Source organism: Ochotona curzoniae, unplaced genomic scaffold (genome assembly GCF_017591425.1).
Source record: "Ochotona curzoniae isolate NIBS_2020 unplaced genomic scaffold, NIBS_Ocur_1.0 patch423, whole genome shotgun sequence".
Classification (NCBI taxonomy): Eukaryota; Metazoa; Chordata; class Mammalia; order Lagomorpha; family Ochotonidae; genus Ochotona; species Ochotona curzoniae.
In genome coordinates this window covers 478,988-495,341 of record NW_024466999.1, presented here as the reverse complement: position 1 = coordinate 495,341, position 16,354 = coordinate 478,988, and the positions used below count along the sequence as shown (strand labels likewise).

Genomic DNA, 16,354 nt, shown 5'->3' with positions numbered 1-16,354 from the left:
GGAGTGTAGGATTGTTGAATAAACAACTGAATGTAAGCAGTGGCTGTGGGTGATACTGAAGGGACGGGGCCAGAGCAGCTAATTCTCTGGTGTTTCCCTCCTGCTACACACCCAGGCCTGTGGGGACCCTGGAAGCAAAATGCTCTTATATTAGCTAAGAAAACTTTATTTTGGCCTGTGAGTTCTGAGCGTGAATACACACACACATTCACACACACACGGCTAATACTGCTCAAGGTACTGGCCCCTGGGCCTAGAGTCCTAGGGCCAGAATAATGCTCTGGGCCTTCCTCGCTCCTGCAAGCCAGGACCTCCAACAGGCAAGAGTCCCGATGCATCTCCTGGAGGCAGTGCCTTCAGACCTCCAGGCCAGAAGCCTTGCTGAGTCCCAGTGCCTGCACCAGGTCATCTCCCAGCCCACTTTTCAGCGTCCGTCTCACTGTAAACAGGGCAGAGTTAGAGGGGGTCGACAAGGTTAACGAGGGCAGCACACTGGGTTGGGGTTGAGAGCATACTCACAGGACTTGCGGTTGCCACGGGAACGCTTGCGCTCCTTAGCAGCCACGACACGCGGACTGCTCCTGGTTACTGACTGCACCAGCCTGTCCATGATCTCATCTGAAGGGTCACTGGAGCCTGGCGGTTCCTCTGGAGGTGCAGTGGGTGATCCCACCACTGTGGGTGCCACTGGGGAGCTGCTCTGCACCATGCCTGAGGAGAGGCCAAGAGAGATGTCATGCCAAGTCCACCCCAGAACTCCTGCACCAGCTCCCACCCCTGAGCAGCTGTGCGCCCCACCTCTGCTTCGGCGGTTGTGCGTGGTGTCCTCAGGCCTGCTGACCAGCAGGCTCTTCATGCTGGCATGACTGTCGGCATCATCTGGGCCAGGCCCGCTGCCCACGGCCACTGGGACAGATGGGTGGCTGGGTACGTCCCCAGCCACGCCGGAGAACTTCTCTGTCTGGAGAGGGGAGACGGGTGAGCTGGGCGGAGGAGAGGCAGTCACAGGGCTTGCGGGCAACACCTGGAAGGGCATCCACCTCTGTGATCATGCGTCCCCGGGTCTTGTTACGCTCACGGTACGTGGCCCGCTTCTGCTGCTGCTGCAGCACCCGTTCCCGGCAAGTGCGGTACTCAAGTGCAAACTCGCGCAGTGTGTGGCAAAACTGCATGATGCGCACCTCACGGGCTGCCTGTGCCGTGTAGCCCAGGTAGAGCAGGAAGGCATGGAACCTGGGCAGGTTGAAGTGGGAGGGGTGGTCCCACCAAGAGCTGGAGGGGGAGGTAGGGGTAATCCTGCCTCTCCCTAGCCCACGCCTCTACCTGTTGCAGACACGCCGGTGTACCACCTGTAGCATGGCAACCCTGCGGCCACACTGTGCCAGAAAGTGTGTGAGGCGGGCACGCAGTGCGGGGGCCAGCTCGTGCTTGGCCAGGCCCCGCAGGTTCTCCTCAGCTGCCCGGCTCCGGCGCTCCAGCTGCCCCAAGTTCTCAGTCAGTTGCTCAAAGTCCACCTTAAAAGTAAAGGGATTTCAGGATGTCTCCCCTGCTGTCCCAAATAAACCCCTACTTGGAGGCAATTTCAAGCTGGCTGGTGTGGGCCCTTATGGAACACACCAAACTGAGTGCATGTGCTACTCTCCACAAGTTCCTGGTCTGTGCAAGAAGCAGACAAATCCAGCTCCAGTGAGGAAGGGAGGTTTCATGGCAGAAGTGACAGTTAAGCTGAGACTCAAAGACAGAGCAGGTACAGCCAGACAGATGGGAGAGTGTTTCCAGCTGAGGATGCAGCACACACCCGCAGCCTGAGCAAGCTCTGTCAGTGGAAGTAGGGGCAAGGGGAAGGAGACAGTTGGCAGCAGTCTCGGTCAGTTGTGGAGCTGGTGCTCACCTTGGCACAGCGAGTCAGGGCAGGGATTTCTGAGTAGAGGTCAGAGGACTCAGGTCGGCTCTGGAGGACCAGCGAGCAGAGATGGTGCAGCAGTGACTGCCGGCGCACCGTGTCCTTCACTTCGGACACCTTCTCCAGGTAGCTCAGCTCAAAGCCACTGCTCTGAAAGGACCCCGGCTGAGTATGAGCCTGCCTGGCTCCAAAGTCCTGCCATCCTCATCCCCACATGCCCTAACTCACTTGAGAGCCATTGAGGAAGTTGCCCACAGCCAGCAGGGTAGCCAGGATGCAGCGGAAGGTGGCATTGTGCACCAGCTGCTCCATTCCTACTTTGAGGTCAAATAGCGGTTCTGCAATTTCCTGGTGGGAGGTATCAAGAACTCAGGCTACATGTTCATCATATATACTTGTCCCCACCACCTGTCCCACTCCACGAGCCAAATACCCGCTCCATGCTGTCGTAGTCTAGCTTGAAGGCCCAGAGTTGGAGACGGGCAGCCAGGCCCCCAATGGAGGCGAGAGTCATCAGGAAATTCTCAGCTGGGCCCAGTGGTACGTCAGGGTTGGCCAGCTGGGCTTCCTCAATCTTCTGCCGCTCTTCCTCCGTGGGCATCATGGTCAGTAGTTTCTAAGGATGCAGCCATTGCACCAGTGGGCCTCTCAGTGCTGACCTGATGCTTCAGGCATCACTCCGATCCTCCCCGGGTCACCTAGGGAAGCCCCAGGGTCTGGGGACTGTGCTGCAAGAAGGCCAGGGCTATGCCTACCACTGGAGGGACAGCAGGTACCTACCAAGGCAGATGACAAGACCACTCACCCCCATCACTGTGAATACCCACCTCAATGCCATCCTTGCTAACAGCAAATTCATCAAAGTTGAGCAGGGCAGCCTTAATGACATGAACTGGTGGCAGTGTGGTTAGACCAATGTTGATGGCATTGCTGCGCTTGGGGTCCAGCACTGTGGTCATCGTTCGGCGGCCTTCTCCAGCTTTCTGCAAAGTTAGGTAAAGGGTAGTGGAACCATGGGGAAGAGATTAGCTGGGGTGACATCTGTGGGGCTGCTCCAGGGCCCTCCTGAAAAGCCAGAGGATCCCACAACTGGGGAACTGGGATATGTGAAGCATTCAGATGAGCCAAGATTCCAGTTAGGATTCTGCTGACCTGTTCCTGAGCTAAGGGGTCTCAGGAAAGTCCCTCTGCTTGTCTCTGCCTAAGTTTCCACAAGTGGAACTGAGTGAGGAGCTCCAATGGCTCAGCTCTTCCCGCCCTTCATGAGATTAGCTTGTGGGTCAGTAGGCTCACCTTGGAGGGAAGCACATCCTTGGCGCGGGATTCAAACAGGTGTTCCAGCCGGGCTGTGTCTACAGACACGGGCTCCAAGGAGGCCCATAGGGTGGGGCAGGGCCCAAAGCGGCTGCCAGAGCCCCTGCAGCCCCCAGCCAGCTTCAGCTCCCGCCAAAAGAGCTTCACTGTCTTCCTCTTGGTGGGGAGGACTAGGCCATCAGGCACTGAGGGGGGAGGCGGGGCAGTCAGGGGTGGAGGTGGTGGGAAGGAGCCTTTGAGGGGTGGGGGAGGGGGAGGAGGTGGGGGGCCTCCAGAGAGTGGGGGAGGGGGAGGGGGAGGAGGTGGGGGGCCTCCAGAGAGTAGGGGTGGGGGTGGGACGCCTTTCCCCACGTCCACAGACTCCACATTTAAAATGTCTTGATCCTCATCCTCGCCCAAATCTGAGAAGTCCAGGTCCCCGATACAGAGCTTGGGGACACGGGCAGGGAATGCCTGGAAGGGCTCGTCCTTGGGGCTTGGTAGGGTCAGGGGCTCCTTGGGCTCTGACTCCAGGCTCCGTTGGACCCGGAGCAGGGCCCGGGGGGTAGGGCTCTGGGGTGTTCTAGGTGGAGGGGCTACCTCGCGAGAGTCCTGTCGTTCTCGGGAACCTGGCAAAAGGGAAGCAGCTGTCATTTCCACGCCTGCTGTGAAGCAACAGAGCAACGAGGCTCAGGGGGAGATGCTGCCCACCCACCTTCTTACCTAGGTGCCCATCCGACTCATCAGGCACGGCCCCAGCCAGTGCTTCTGCCCGGCCCTGGGCTAAAGCAGCCTGCTTCTCTGTTTCCGCTGCTGCCACATTCTCCAGGAACCGGGCTCTGAGGGAAAGTGCTTGTGAGTCGTGGTATGTGACACAGCCACGGCCCAGAAGAGCGCACACGCTTTGCTGAGCCTTTCGTACTGTCCCCAATTGTAAGCACACTCGGATGTCCAGGAAACAGACCATGCACTGGCATACTGGGGACCTTAAGGCCAGCTCCTGCCCAGTCCTCACCTCTGGAGAGAATTACAACCTACCCCGGGACTTCTACTCAATACCTAGCTTGTAACCTTAGTGCTGGTCATGTTTAGTTTATTGCATTGATTGTACATAAGGACCATGAGAACAGTTAATGGGGAGAACTTTCCCAGTGGGCACATCAGGCTGTGCCGCCCTTGGTTTGTCTAGCAGCTGCTACAAGCTGCATTCTATGTCCAGAAATGGGTCTGGCAAAGTGATGGGCAATCACGCATGTTGAAATAATAAATGGGATCAAGTGTCTGCTTTTTAGCACCCCTGGCTTCTGTCCCTGCCCCTTTCCTCAGCCACAGATTGCTCTTTGACCCCCACACAGCTCAGCACCTCGGACCCCCCCACTAGATTAGGCACCCACATCTTCCAGCTCGGATTTAAGCCTCAGTGACTGCTTCCCAGAGCTTATTCCTTGGGTCCGCCAGGAGGCCTACATCTGTGGACGGAGCTGGAGAGCCCCCCCAGCTCTGGCTGCCTTGGAGTATTTGGCACCCCCGCTGGGGAAGCGAAGCTGAAGCCCTGAGCGCATGGCAGGCGTAGCCAGCTGGCCACTGTACTTACTCCAGCTTGGCCTGCCCAGCAGGGGGCTGGGGGACAGGTAGGCTCTCAGGGGTGCTGGGTAGGGGGATGAGAGGAAAAGGTGACTGTGGTGCTGGCTGCACCCCAAGGCCCCCTGGCTTGCATCCACACACAGCTGGACAGTGCTACCAAGTGCTCCTCCCCAACCGTCGGGGTAAGGGATGGGGTGGAAATGAGGGCTGAGGGTGCAGGACAAAAGGAAACAGTAAGTGGAGACCCTGACATGAGGTCAGACAGGGCTGCAGGCAAGAACAGGCAGCAGACCAAGAGGGCGATGAGGAAACAGAGCAGGGCTAGGGAGGCAGATGAGGATGGGCAGAGGCAGGTAGAACACTGGGTGAAGACCAAGAGAAGCCGTGGGAGGAGGGGGTCCGATCTCAGCCGAGCCCCACACCCCCAGCAGTCACTTACCAAATGGGAGCAGTTTGGTGAAGTCTGGAAAGAGAGAGAGAGAGCACGCGTTTGGGTAGAGGAGGTTGTGGGCTGTGGAGGGGTGCCAAGCCAAGGGACAGTCAAGAAAGAGGGCTCTGACGGCGACCTCCATCTCCTTCCTTACTTGTAGACACTCCTCTCGCCAGAGCTGTCGGCTGAGGGTGCCACGGAAATGGTAGGGAACAGGTTCACTGAGGTTCGGAATCCAGAAGTAGGGCTCACAGGGCTGGAGGCGGGGCCTGTCGGCGAGAAGCGGCCTGTGGAGCTGGAGGAGGAGCCTCTTGGTGAGGCGGGGCCTGTGGAGCTAGAGGCGGGGCCAGTGATGGAGGAGGGGCTTGTTGGCGAGGTGGGGCCTGTCGGTGGGGTGGGGCCAGTGATGGAGGAGCAGGAGCCTGTCGGTGAGGCGGAGCCTGTGGAACTGGAGACCAGGCACGTCAGTGTGCAGGGTCACGCCTGACGGAGGATCCATCCCTCCGTATCTACCCAGCACGTGCTTACCCAGGTTCTGGGGCACGCACAGGACAACCCCCGCCTTCCAGAGATCTGCGGCTCCTCTTGCCCTCCTCTGAAGACGGCTTCCGTCGCTCCCGCCGCCCACCTGCAGCTGCAGTGGCTGCAGCTTCTTCCAAGTCTCCATCCTCCAACCGCAGGGCGCTCTGGAGGAGATGGACAGAGACATGAGCAAAGCAAAGAGGCAGGGCGCTGGGAGCCAGCACCTCATCTCTCCTTCTGCCCTTCTACGCCCCAGGCAGAACCTGCCTATCTGTGTTCCCCCTGCCCCCCACACACCTCGTAGAGCAGGAGCTGAGTGCGCAGGTCCACGTCTGTGCCTGCAGTGCTCAGCAGGCGTTGGACCAGGGCCTCCATGCCCTGCTGCTCCAGTGCATCGGTCACATCATAGAAAGAGTCCTGGTCAGGGAGCGCAGCCAGCGTCTGGAGCATGGGAAGAGCAAGGCCAGGCTGAAGCTGGTAAGGCCCACGGGTCAGGGGCCTGGGGCCCAGGCTGCCACAAGTCCCGCCCGTACCTTGTTGATGAGGGTGACCGTGTACACCAAGAGCTCTGCGTCGGTGCCAGTTTTCTCCTCCAGGATGGACACCAGGTTGGCCCAGGGAAGAGTACCTGGAACACAGAAAAGGAAGCAGTCACGGGGGATGGGCAGGAGGGGGGCGCTCTGAGACAGGAGTAGGGGACAGTTGGGCTCTCACCTGTGGTGCTGGCCACTGAAGTGACTGCCCTGATGAGCAGTGGCGCGTTGCTCTCCGCGTATTCCACAAATACCAGCAGCAGCTTCAGGGCTGTCTTCACCACAAGTCGGGACTTGGGGGAGGGGGACAGGGGATGGTCAACACCTGTGAGTGGGGCTTGGCCCAGATCTGAGAGTCTGGGCAGAAACTCCTTGTGTGGGCCCAGGCCCTTAAGAGTCTCCCAGGCTTAGTGGGACCTCAAACTCACTCATTCCAGCCCTGTGTGCAGAGGAGGACACTGAGGCACTAAAGGAAGGCCTGTGGCCAGGAGAAGGGATGCTTACCAGGCTGGCGCACAGCGTGTACAGCCACTGCACGGTCTCTCCATGGGCCACCACCCCCAGCATCCCATCTACAAATAGCATCAGCTGGCCCAATGCTGCAGACAGGAATGGGAAGAGGTCAGTCGAGGTACGGGGGAGTACAGAGATGGGGGGCTAGGGGAGGGGCTGACCTCGGAGGATGTAGCTCTGGTAGTTGTGGTCTGCAGCAGCACCCACACGGATCAGGCAACTCAGCCCTTCCGAGTGCACAAACTCAGGCACCAGGTCCTTGTCTTCCTAGAGGTGCCAGGGGGACAGTTAGGGAGGCCCGGGACACACATCCACCCCCAGGCCGCCTCTGGGCCTCACCTGGAAGATCTGCTTCAGTGAGAAGAGTGAGCGGCGGAGCTCTGGGCCGCTGGAGCCATACAATTTTTCTGCAAGGGGTGGGTGGGACATGGATGCCATCTCCCTTCACCACAAGTCACCACCACAGGCAATTCCAGGATTCCTGCATTGCTACCCCTCCTTGGTCCTGGCTACTGTGGCACCACCAACCCTGATCTTGGCAGGACAGTTCAGGGGAGGAAAAGAAGGGGACACATCCCAACATTGATCTGCTCCATCCACTGTCCAACACAGGCCAGAAAGAAACCTGACCAGCTGTGCAGTGGGAGGGGGCAAGAGGGCTGCCCTCACACACTCACCCAAGATAGCATTGACCCTCACAGAGAGCTGAGTTCGCAGGATCAGCGTGGGCTTCCGGCCTTTGCTGGAATCAAACAGCCTGGTCAGCAACTCGCGCCCATCCCCCCAGAGGCCCTCCCCCCACACCAAGCCTGGGCAGCCAGTGCCTTGCTGCTCCTAGGAGAGCTTGAGGATTGGCCGGGCCAGAGGGTTTGTGCAAATGCAGGCATCTCAGGTATGCTGGAGAGCACCTTCCCCCCTCATCTCAGGCAGCAGGTAACACTAGCCAGGCTTTGGGATTCCCCTGGCACAGCTCCTGCCGGTGGCAGCAGGTGACCCATGGCCCAGGCTAGAGATCTGGTGTCTTAGCCTTTGGCATTTGAGCCAGTCCTGGGTAGGGGCCAGCCTCACTTCCTGGGCTCCACCAGCTCTGACCTGAGCTCGTCATAGAAGCCCTCCAACATTTCCCGCTGCTCTTCCAGGGACAGCTCGGGATCCAGGTAGTATCCAGAGGGAGACACCTGCAAGGCGCAATCCTCCAGCTGGGGACAAAAGGGAACAGTTGTCAAGGCTGCAGCAGAGGCAGGAGGGGATCCTGTGACCTCCTATCTAGGGTCACAGGGCAGAGAGGCACACAGGGTTCACACTGAAGCTTAGCAGTCACTTCTTCCTTTCTTTTATGAAAAAAATATTTTTTTCGAGAAGCAGTGAAAGAGGAGCACTTCAATCTGCTGATGTACTCCCCAAATGGCTGCAATGTCTAAAGCTGGGCCAGTCTGAAGCTGAGAGCCAGGAGCGTCCTCTGCGTCTTTCACATATGTGGAAGGGTCCCAAGCACTTGGGCTATCTGGGTGTGTTCCCAGATGCATCAGCAGGAAGCCGACTGGAAGTGGAGCAGCCGGGACTAGAACTAGTGCCCATATGAGATGCCAGAGTCGCAGGTAGTGACTTCACCCGCCACACCATGACGCTGACCACAGCCATTGTTTCTTAAGCGCTTGACTGCATGCAAGGCCTGTCTGTCTTAGGCATCAGGCCTTCTTGTCATTTGTATGTACCATCTCCTCCGTTGACTAATGCCTACCTATTTTTTAGGTTTAGGGTTAGATAAACTGTTAAAAAAAAAAAAAACCCAGCTGAAATTCCCACTACCTAGTCTCTGGGTCAGGCACCTGCCGTCCTTGCTGCCGTATCTGCAGAGCCTAGCCCAGCAGCTGGAACAGAGTAAGTGCTTGCTAAAGGCTCATCCAAGCAATGAACATAAATGAGGAAGGGGAGAAAGAGGTGATGGGGAGGAAGTTCCTGCCTTCAAGGAAGTTCACAGCCCTGGAGAACGTGTGTGAGGGAATGTGACCAGCTAAAGTCACCAAGCAGAAAGCAGAAAGGGTGCAAACCTGACTGGCAGAGGGGGTGGTGTTGTGTGTGTGTGTGTTGATTCATAACTCCTCTCCCAATCTCTCTAGGCCCTCCAAAGGGGGTACAGTTACAGGACTTCAGGGGTCCCATGAGGCTGGTGAGTAGCCCGTAGTCAGCCCCACAGTGGGACACTACAGCCTGCCATTGTAGGAAGAAAGCCCATGCTCCATGTGTGTGTCCACTTGCCGGGGTGCCCCCTCCTGGGGTCTGCTGCCACCCAGCACCAGCCACAGCCCCGGGCCCCTGGAGCTGAGAGGCCTGAGGGAGGTTACTAGAGTCTGAGAGTGGCACTCTGCCCTTCCCAGCCACCTCCCCATGGCACTGTGCCTTGTGCAGGGCTCACAAAGTTCTCTCAACTAGAGTGTCTCGGGCCCCAGGAGAACCCTCCTTGCTGCAGTGTGTAGTGGGGGTGGGGGTGGGGATGGTCTTCCAGTCTAGGCATTGCTGAGGAAGTTAATCCAGCATTTGTCCTGATCTTTGGTCAGCCCTGTCCTGCTCCGGACCCAGGCCCAGAGCTTCTAGCTGCCCTATGCTCCCCAGGGAGAATGGGAATCTAGTTCCTCCTCTGGTCCCTGTTTAGCACCCCTGCCAATGCCTCAGGGTCTGCCTTGACTCTGTACTGGCAGTGTAGTCCTGTGGGGCCCTCGGGTGACCCCCCTGCCTGGAACATGGGACATGGGACATGGGACAAACACTCCAGCCTGTTCTCTGTCCTACTTCCTGCCTGGCTGCCTGCCCTCCTCTGTGGGCCTTGGGCGGGTCCTGTCTCCTGCCACTGCCTGGGGGCAGAGTCAATCACTGGAAGCAGGCTTTTGAGGGGGCGGCAGGCTCCAGGGGTGCCCCGGGCCTTGTTCAAGGGGGCTCTTTTCCAGGGCCAGCTCAGCTGAGGGCAACCCCATAGCCTACCTGGTCTGTCTTTCTCATGGTGACTCAGCAGCGACCTACCCCACCCTTGCCCAGGCATTGCCCAGGCATTGCTGCATCTCCCTCCTCCAGGCACTGGAGGATTCTGCTGAGAAACATCCCTCCCCATGGAGTCACAGTCCCCCTCGGGAATCCCCCCACGTGTATATCAGCTTTTTCATTGAAACATTCCTGAACCGGTGCAGAGAACATGGCAGGAATTAGATGCTGTTTCTGCTTTGCCTTCCTTCCAGCCTGGTATGGGAAGCAGACAGGCTTGACTCAGAAACAGCTCATAACTAAATATCAGATCACCCAACTTCCAGTGGGTAATAGTTAAGAAGAGGGGCGGGGTGCTGTAATCACTGCCAACATCAGAGCCGTAATAGTATTATATCCAGTCACCGTTGTAACACACCCAGGTATATGGTCAGCTACCATTATGCACAGTCCAAAGTAGCACTTCCACAGCAAAGCTAGGCCTCTTGTACTATCTCTCCTCCCGCAGGCACACTGGCATGCTTCAACTGCCGGAGAGCACAGGATGACCCTGTCCTATGATGCTGGGATACCTGCCTCCCCTGGGGCAGGACACAGAAGCCCAGGTGCTCCACCTTTCCTTGCCTCCCCAGCTCAGCCCCTCCCCAAGCCACTTCATCTGCCCAGTCTCGCCAGAGTGCCATTTCTAAGGAAAGGAGACAGCCATCCAGGGCTCCTGCTCAGAGTCCTCCAGTTGTTGGGACTGGGAGGAGGTGGAGGGCCACTGGGCTAGAGCCAGTCAGGCAGCCCAGAGAGAAGGCTTCCAGCCAACAGGATGGCACTTGTTTCTCACACTACTGCTCTCTTCCTGTGGACATCATTTTGAGAGCCAAACCTCTGGACCTTATTTCTCACACCCTGGGGCTCAGCCAGGCCTGAGTGAGCCCAGGCTTTGGTTCTTGCTGAGGGTGCTTAGGGCCAGCACAAACAAGGGGGCCACATTCTGGACTCCCTGCTGCCTCTTATCTTCCTCACTTCTTTGGTCTCCATCTTAGGGGTTGGGTGGAGTCTCTCCCCCATTCTTCCCAGGCTGGGTTCCTCACTGCAGCCTCCAGTGCCTGACTTTCTTGGCAGCCCAAATCAACTATAAATTATAAATGGTTTTGCATATAAAGTCAAGTTTAAGGGACCAGAATACCCATTCTCTGATACTTTTACAACCACGTAATCAGTTGAAAATGAAGGTACCAGAGGCATGGGACAGGAAAGATTGAAGAGCGGGCAGAGGTATATGTGGAAGGACTCTTGCTTTAGGAAATAACTGGTTGACTACATCTTTGGATTCCTATAAATAGCATCCTGGCTATGAAGATCCTCTGGGGATAGGGCTGTGGCACAGTGAGTTACTACCAGCAACCCATATCAGAGCACCAGTTTTAGTCTCAGGTGCTTCTTGCTAATGTGCCTGGGAAGGCAACAGAAGGTGACCCAAGTACTGTTCTCATGGGAGACCTGGACAGAGTTCTAGGATTCTGGCTTTGACTTGGCCCAACCTGGCTGCTGCAGCCACTTAGAGAATGAATCAATAGAAGGAAGATCGATACCTTCTCTCTCTAGTTCTGCTGCTTATTCATTCGAGCCTCTTGATAATCGTTTACAGGTGAGGGAAACAAAACTTAGGAAATCAATGAGTGACCGCAGATAGCACAGCTGGGAACAGAAGCAGAGTTGGCTGTGCCTGGAGAGTGATTCCGGGAGGGGTGGTGGAGTGAGGGCTGGAGCCCATGATATTGTCAAGGGTTGGAGACTGTCCTTCAACTTCCAGGATTCTGTGAATACCTTCAACTGGTCCTCACAATCCCAGCAAGAGAACATGACACACATGATCTGCACTAGGTCAGCTGTGCCTACCCCTGCAAGATCCTAAATTCTAGAATCCCTCAGCAGGCTGCAGCCCAGCTACTGTTGTCCAAAATGGCCAGCAGATATGACATGTTAGATAAGAAGGACAGAAAGAGGCCATCATTCATTTCTACACCCCAATCTTCCAAATAGACTCCTATAGCAGGAACCAAAAATGTTTGGTTTATTGCCAACCTCTCTGGAATCTTTGGGGACCTCCCAGTGGTCTGTATCTCAGCGGTTTAGGTTCACAATTAAGCCTGCTGGCTGTGATGGCTTCGGAGGGCAAACAGACTCTTAGGTGGACTGGGAACACTGTCTGCTTGGATTTTTAGCCTCAGTCAGGGAAACAAAGTTACTAGTCCTGAGCAGATGTCCAAGGCTAGCCCCACAGCATGGCCATGGCAGCAAGGTCAGAGAAGCATCCTGGTGCCCCTGGTTGGAGCAGGGAGAGTGGGGGGAAGAGAAGTCAGTGCTGCCTCAGACATGACATAGCTGCTGGATCTCAGGGAAAAGCTCCCAGAGGCCCCTCCCAGGAGCTGGGGGTCAGGGGACACTGCGCACTCATGGCTCAGGAGGCCAAAGGGCTGTGGTCTCTCCCTGGGGCAGGGGTGGGGAGAGCCCTGAGTATCTGCAGGGGTGAAAAAGACACTGCCGAGTTCCCGAGTTCTCCTGGGGACACCAGGCCTGGCCCAGGGCACTGCCAGTCTCTCCCCCACCAACTATGGCCAGGAGATGAGTCAGAGGCTGTGGCCAGGAGCTTCCTCCTAGACATGGAGGAAATGAGCAAGGCTTTCTCAGACCAGCAAACTCTGAATCTTGTGAAAAAAAAAAAAAAAAAGGAAGCCTTCAGGGGAGCTCTGGGGCTAGGTACAGCCCAATGGGATGCTGGGGCAGGGCCCTAGGGAGAAAGTAGGCTGGCCTCACTCTATCAGCAAAGAGAGAGGCAGGAACTACAGGGATTGTGCCAGCCAGTGGCAAACTCAGAGAGCACAACTCACTTGGTCGTGTCCTGTGGCCAGCTGGACAACCGCACAAAATGGAGCAGCGAGTGGCCAAGCGCCCATCTCTTATTTCTTCCCTACATCGTGTTCTGGGTTTTTCCTTCTCTGCAGACCTGAGTCATGTCGGGGCCTCTGGGGTATCAACCACTTACGGGCCGAGGGGAGAAACCAGCTGCTGACATTTCCTGCCAGGGGAAGCCCTGCCCCCAGCTGTGTGATGTCCCTGCCCTTGCCCTTTTCTCATCCCTCTTCCTCCAACCTTCTATTTCGGGTCTGTGGTCATAGTTTCTATTTGGGAAGAGCACATCAGAGTACATATGCTCATTGCTGGCCAATCTCCTTGACCCGGGCTTTGTGGTAACCTAGGGTGCCTGTGTCCATTCCAGGGCCATGGGGTCCTTGGCTGATGAAGCCTGTGGTGGGGTGAGGTACAGGTACAGGGTCTAAGTGGGGGTGAGCAGGGCTGGTGAGAGGTCCCATCCCTTCCCGTGGGAGGTCTTGTCCTATAATCAGGGAGTGGGAGAACTCACATAACCTTTTAAATGCCATAACCTTATTTCTGGACCTGGACAGGGGTAGGAACCCCTCAGTACAGCACCCAGTTTCCATCCTGAACAGGAGGTGACTTCTTGCTTGGTTTGAGGCTCACCTCGGTTTGCCCCCTAAAACAATGACAAGATAGTGGGGGAGCAAGGGACTCTATCAGAAGTCTGGCGGTGGGCAGTCTGCTGGCTGCAGCCGTGTAGTTGTGGTCTTGAGGTGGGGACCTTGCCTGGACAAGCACCACTTCTCAGGACAATGATCTCCCCACCCCTCCCGCTAGGGCTCCGAGGCGGGGCTGGCCGCAGAGAGAGGAATGCAAGCTGGGGGCCCGGCGCCCCAGCACATTCCACAGGAGACCCCGGGCCCAGGGGGCAAGTTTACGCAACTCGGCGCCCCGCTGAGGCTGGGAGGGCGGTGGCGCCCCCGCTGCCTCTCCCTTTTTGACCACGAGCTGGAGCGGATGGGGCTGTTTGAGGGAACCCGGGGGATGGTAGTGAACACGGCCCGGAAGCAGAGCGCCGGAAAGGGCTGACTGCGGGGGGCTGAAGGCTGCGAACCGGAGGGGAGGCACGGCCGGGCCAGCTGGAGAAGGGCCTCTCCCCGCACCGTGCACCCTGCTCCCTGCTCCGGGGCACCGGCAAATGGGCAGGCCGACGGTTTAAAATTAGCCTGGCCCGCCCTCTCCCTTCCAGGCGCAGGCCGATGGGCGGCGGGTGCACCGGGTGGTGGGGGCGGTGACTCGAGGGCTTTTCTACTCGTGCAGCCTCCCACGCTCCGCGTATCCCGGGCCCAACAGCTCCCCGGGGACTTCCCTCATCCAGTGGGAGCCAGCGCTCTGACGGCACTCCCAAGACCCAGTGGCAGGACTCAAGCGAGCCCCAAACACTTCTTAAACCCCCATGCCACCCGTGTCCCGCCCCTCCTCGTGGTCCCGCCTCCACCTCACCTAAAGCAGGTGGAAGCAGGTCCCTCCTTCGCTCTCATCCAGGATCCGTTACAGTCTCAAGAGCTCCCTACAGTTTCCCTGCTCTGGGCAGCTCTCCTGGAGGACAGGCAGCGCGTGGGGCTCGAGCATCTCCCCGCGCGGGCCTCCCTTGGAGGAGCAATCAGGGCGCGCAGACTACAAGTTCCCATCTCCCTCAACTTCAGAGGGGGTGCCTGGCAGGCGAAGCATTGTGTACCCCGGGACCCTGGGCCGACTCTTGTGAAGGCGATTCCTCACTCCAACCTCTCATCGAGGGGCACCTCCTACTGGCTTTCAAGGAGACGACCCACAACCCCGGATCGCCCTAACTTCTTGGCCTCCGGTCCCCTCACCTTGAGCGGTGCCCCCAGCAGGCGGTGCAACGCGGGTATCTGCGGACCCAGGGGCAGTGCCCCGTCCAGCGTGCAGGTGGGGGCCCGGCGCGGCTCCGGGAAGTTGGCACATGCGAAGGGATCGGTATCTTCCAGGTACTGCACCCTCACGGTCACCGCCGCTACCGGCTCCCCGTCCCCGCGGTCTTCCCCACCGGCCATGGCTTTGCCACCGGCCCCGCCTCAGCTTCGACTCGGATATCCCTGCAGTTTGGGTCGGGCCGGACCGGACGCCCTGGAGGCGGAGCTGGGCGGAGATAGGGCCGAGGAAGTGGAGCGGGTGGAGCCAAGACGCGGCCCCGGCGGCGCGGGGGGCGGGCCCGGCGGCGGCCACTCAGAAGGCGTGGTGGGGATCCCGTTAGTTCACTGGCCAGGAGGGCGGGAAAGCTCGAGCTCGCGCCTCCTCGGCGAGCGCGCGCAGGGGGCGAGGCTTTCTGCCGGCCTGGAGGAGGTAGGGAGGTTCTCTCGGAGGGCTGTTGAGGGCAGGTAGGGGGCCAGTTTCTCCAGATAGTCGCCGGCCTGTTCTCCTTCACTGCAGCAACGAAATAGCCTTAGTTCCTTCCTTTGGAGGGCTGGATAGATGTGCTTCCCTCATTTGGGGAGAGCAGTTGAGAGGGGTGTCTTTTCGGTTTGGAGCAAATGGTGAGGGATTGCCTTCGATTTGAAGGAAAGGGTGGGATCAGTTCAGGTTTTTTACGGCGGTTGGGGGGAAGAATAGGAGAGGTCAGGCAGAAAATGTTCTTCCCTTGGGGCCTGCGCCTGGCATATCAGGCTAAACTAACGCCTCCCATAAAGGCGCCTGTTTCACTTCCTGCTGCTCCACTTCCCATCCAGCACCCTGCTGATGTGCCCGGGAAAGCAGCGGAGACTGGCTTCAGCCCTTGGACTCCTGCACTCCACGCGGGGAACCCATAAGTAGCATCGGACTCCTGGCTTCACATGGCTCAGCTCCAGGTTGTGGCCATTTGGGGAGTGAACCAGAAGATGGATAATGTCTCTTAATAAAATATAATATATACATCTTTTTAAAAACATTCTTCTGAGTTTGGGATTAGAGGTGGGATGGGTGCCTCTTAGTTTGGATGCAAAGTGAAGATCACTGCTGGGAAGAGATGAGTGGGATGCCCTGGGAATTTGGGGATTCGTTTGGGTGGACCCTTTTTAGTTAGAAGAAAATAAGCTGGGTTTTCCATAGGTTCCTCTTAGCATCATGAAAAAGGTAGAGAGAGTCCCCTGCAGTTTGAGGAAAGGGTAGGCCTGGGTGCTCCCCACACTGCGAGATAAAGAACTGCATCCTCCTCTATCTATAAACTGGCGCATTCTGGGCTTGGAGTTTCTAGGGTCGGTGGGGGCAGTATCGTCCGTCACGCTTTCTGGGAGCGCTCAGTGCGCGTGCGCAGCTCGTGTAAGGGCGGGGGCCGGAGGGGGTCCCAGGCTGCTGAAGGCGGAGAGCCGGCGCGCACTGCCCCCCTGCCAAATACACCTGCCGGGCCGGGGCCTGAGGCGGCGGCCTCGGGACCTGGCTGCTGGCTGGCAAGAGCACCGGCCGGGAAGCCGCACCGTTCGCGCAGGGTCCCCACTTCCCAAGGACCCCGCCTCTCCCAAGGAGGGCGGTGGCTGCTCACCTCGGAGTCCATGAGGGTGGTGGTTTGGGGAAGGTTTTGGGGACGGACTTGAAAGAAGAGGTTTTGAGACTTAGGGGAGGGTTGTATTTGGGTATTTGGGGGGCGGGCACTGGTATAAAGGGGATGGAGGCTGGAGTGCCCACTGCAGGCGTCCGGGCAAGATTTTTGAGTCCAGACGTGGCTTGGGGGTA

General features: G+C 57.9%; 1 protein-coding gene across 4 annotated transcripts; it reads right to left on the bottom strand.

Moving 5' to 3' along the window:
* Positions 1–150: 150 nt before the first annotated feature.
* On the bottom strand, positions 151–14,765 carry LOC121167698 (FH1/FH2 domain-containing protein 1). Of its 4 annotated transcripts, XM_040997255.1 has the most exons (24): positions 14,500–14,765; positions 7,871–7,977; positions 7,456–7,520; positions 7,118–7,185; positions 6,940–7,045; positions 6,770–6,864; positions 6,447–6,558; positions 6,266–6,360; positions 6,030–6,173; positions 5,739–5,896; positions 5,365–5,544; positions 5,220–5,243; positions 4,791–4,844; positions 3,920–4,035; positions 3,197–3,825; positions 2,731–2,886; positions 2,337–2,519; positions 2,132–2,251; positions 1,892–2,053; positions 1,324–1,514; positions 1,041–1,233; positions 799–961; positions 520–711; positions 151–439 (listed from the first exon to the last, which is right to left on the bottom strand). In XM_040997255.1, exons 1-24 carry the CDS (start codon positions 14,698–14,700, stop codon positions 357–359), a joined length of 3,597 nt encoding a protein of 1,198 aa, XP_040853189.1. In that variant the 5' UTR covers positions 14,701–14,765; the 3' UTR covers positions 151–356. The 4 variants fall into 4 exon arrangements, with proteins under 4 accessions (XP_040853189.1, XP_040853188.1, XP_040853190.1 ...); XM_040997254.1 differs by lacking the exons at positions 4,791–4,844; positions 5,220–5,243 and having other exon boundaries at positions 5,365–5,658; XM_040997256.1 differs by lacking the exons at positions 4,791–4,844; positions 5,220–5,243 and having other exon boundaries at positions 14,500–14,764.
* Between the last annotated feature and the right edge of the window lie 1,589 nt (positions 14,766–16,354).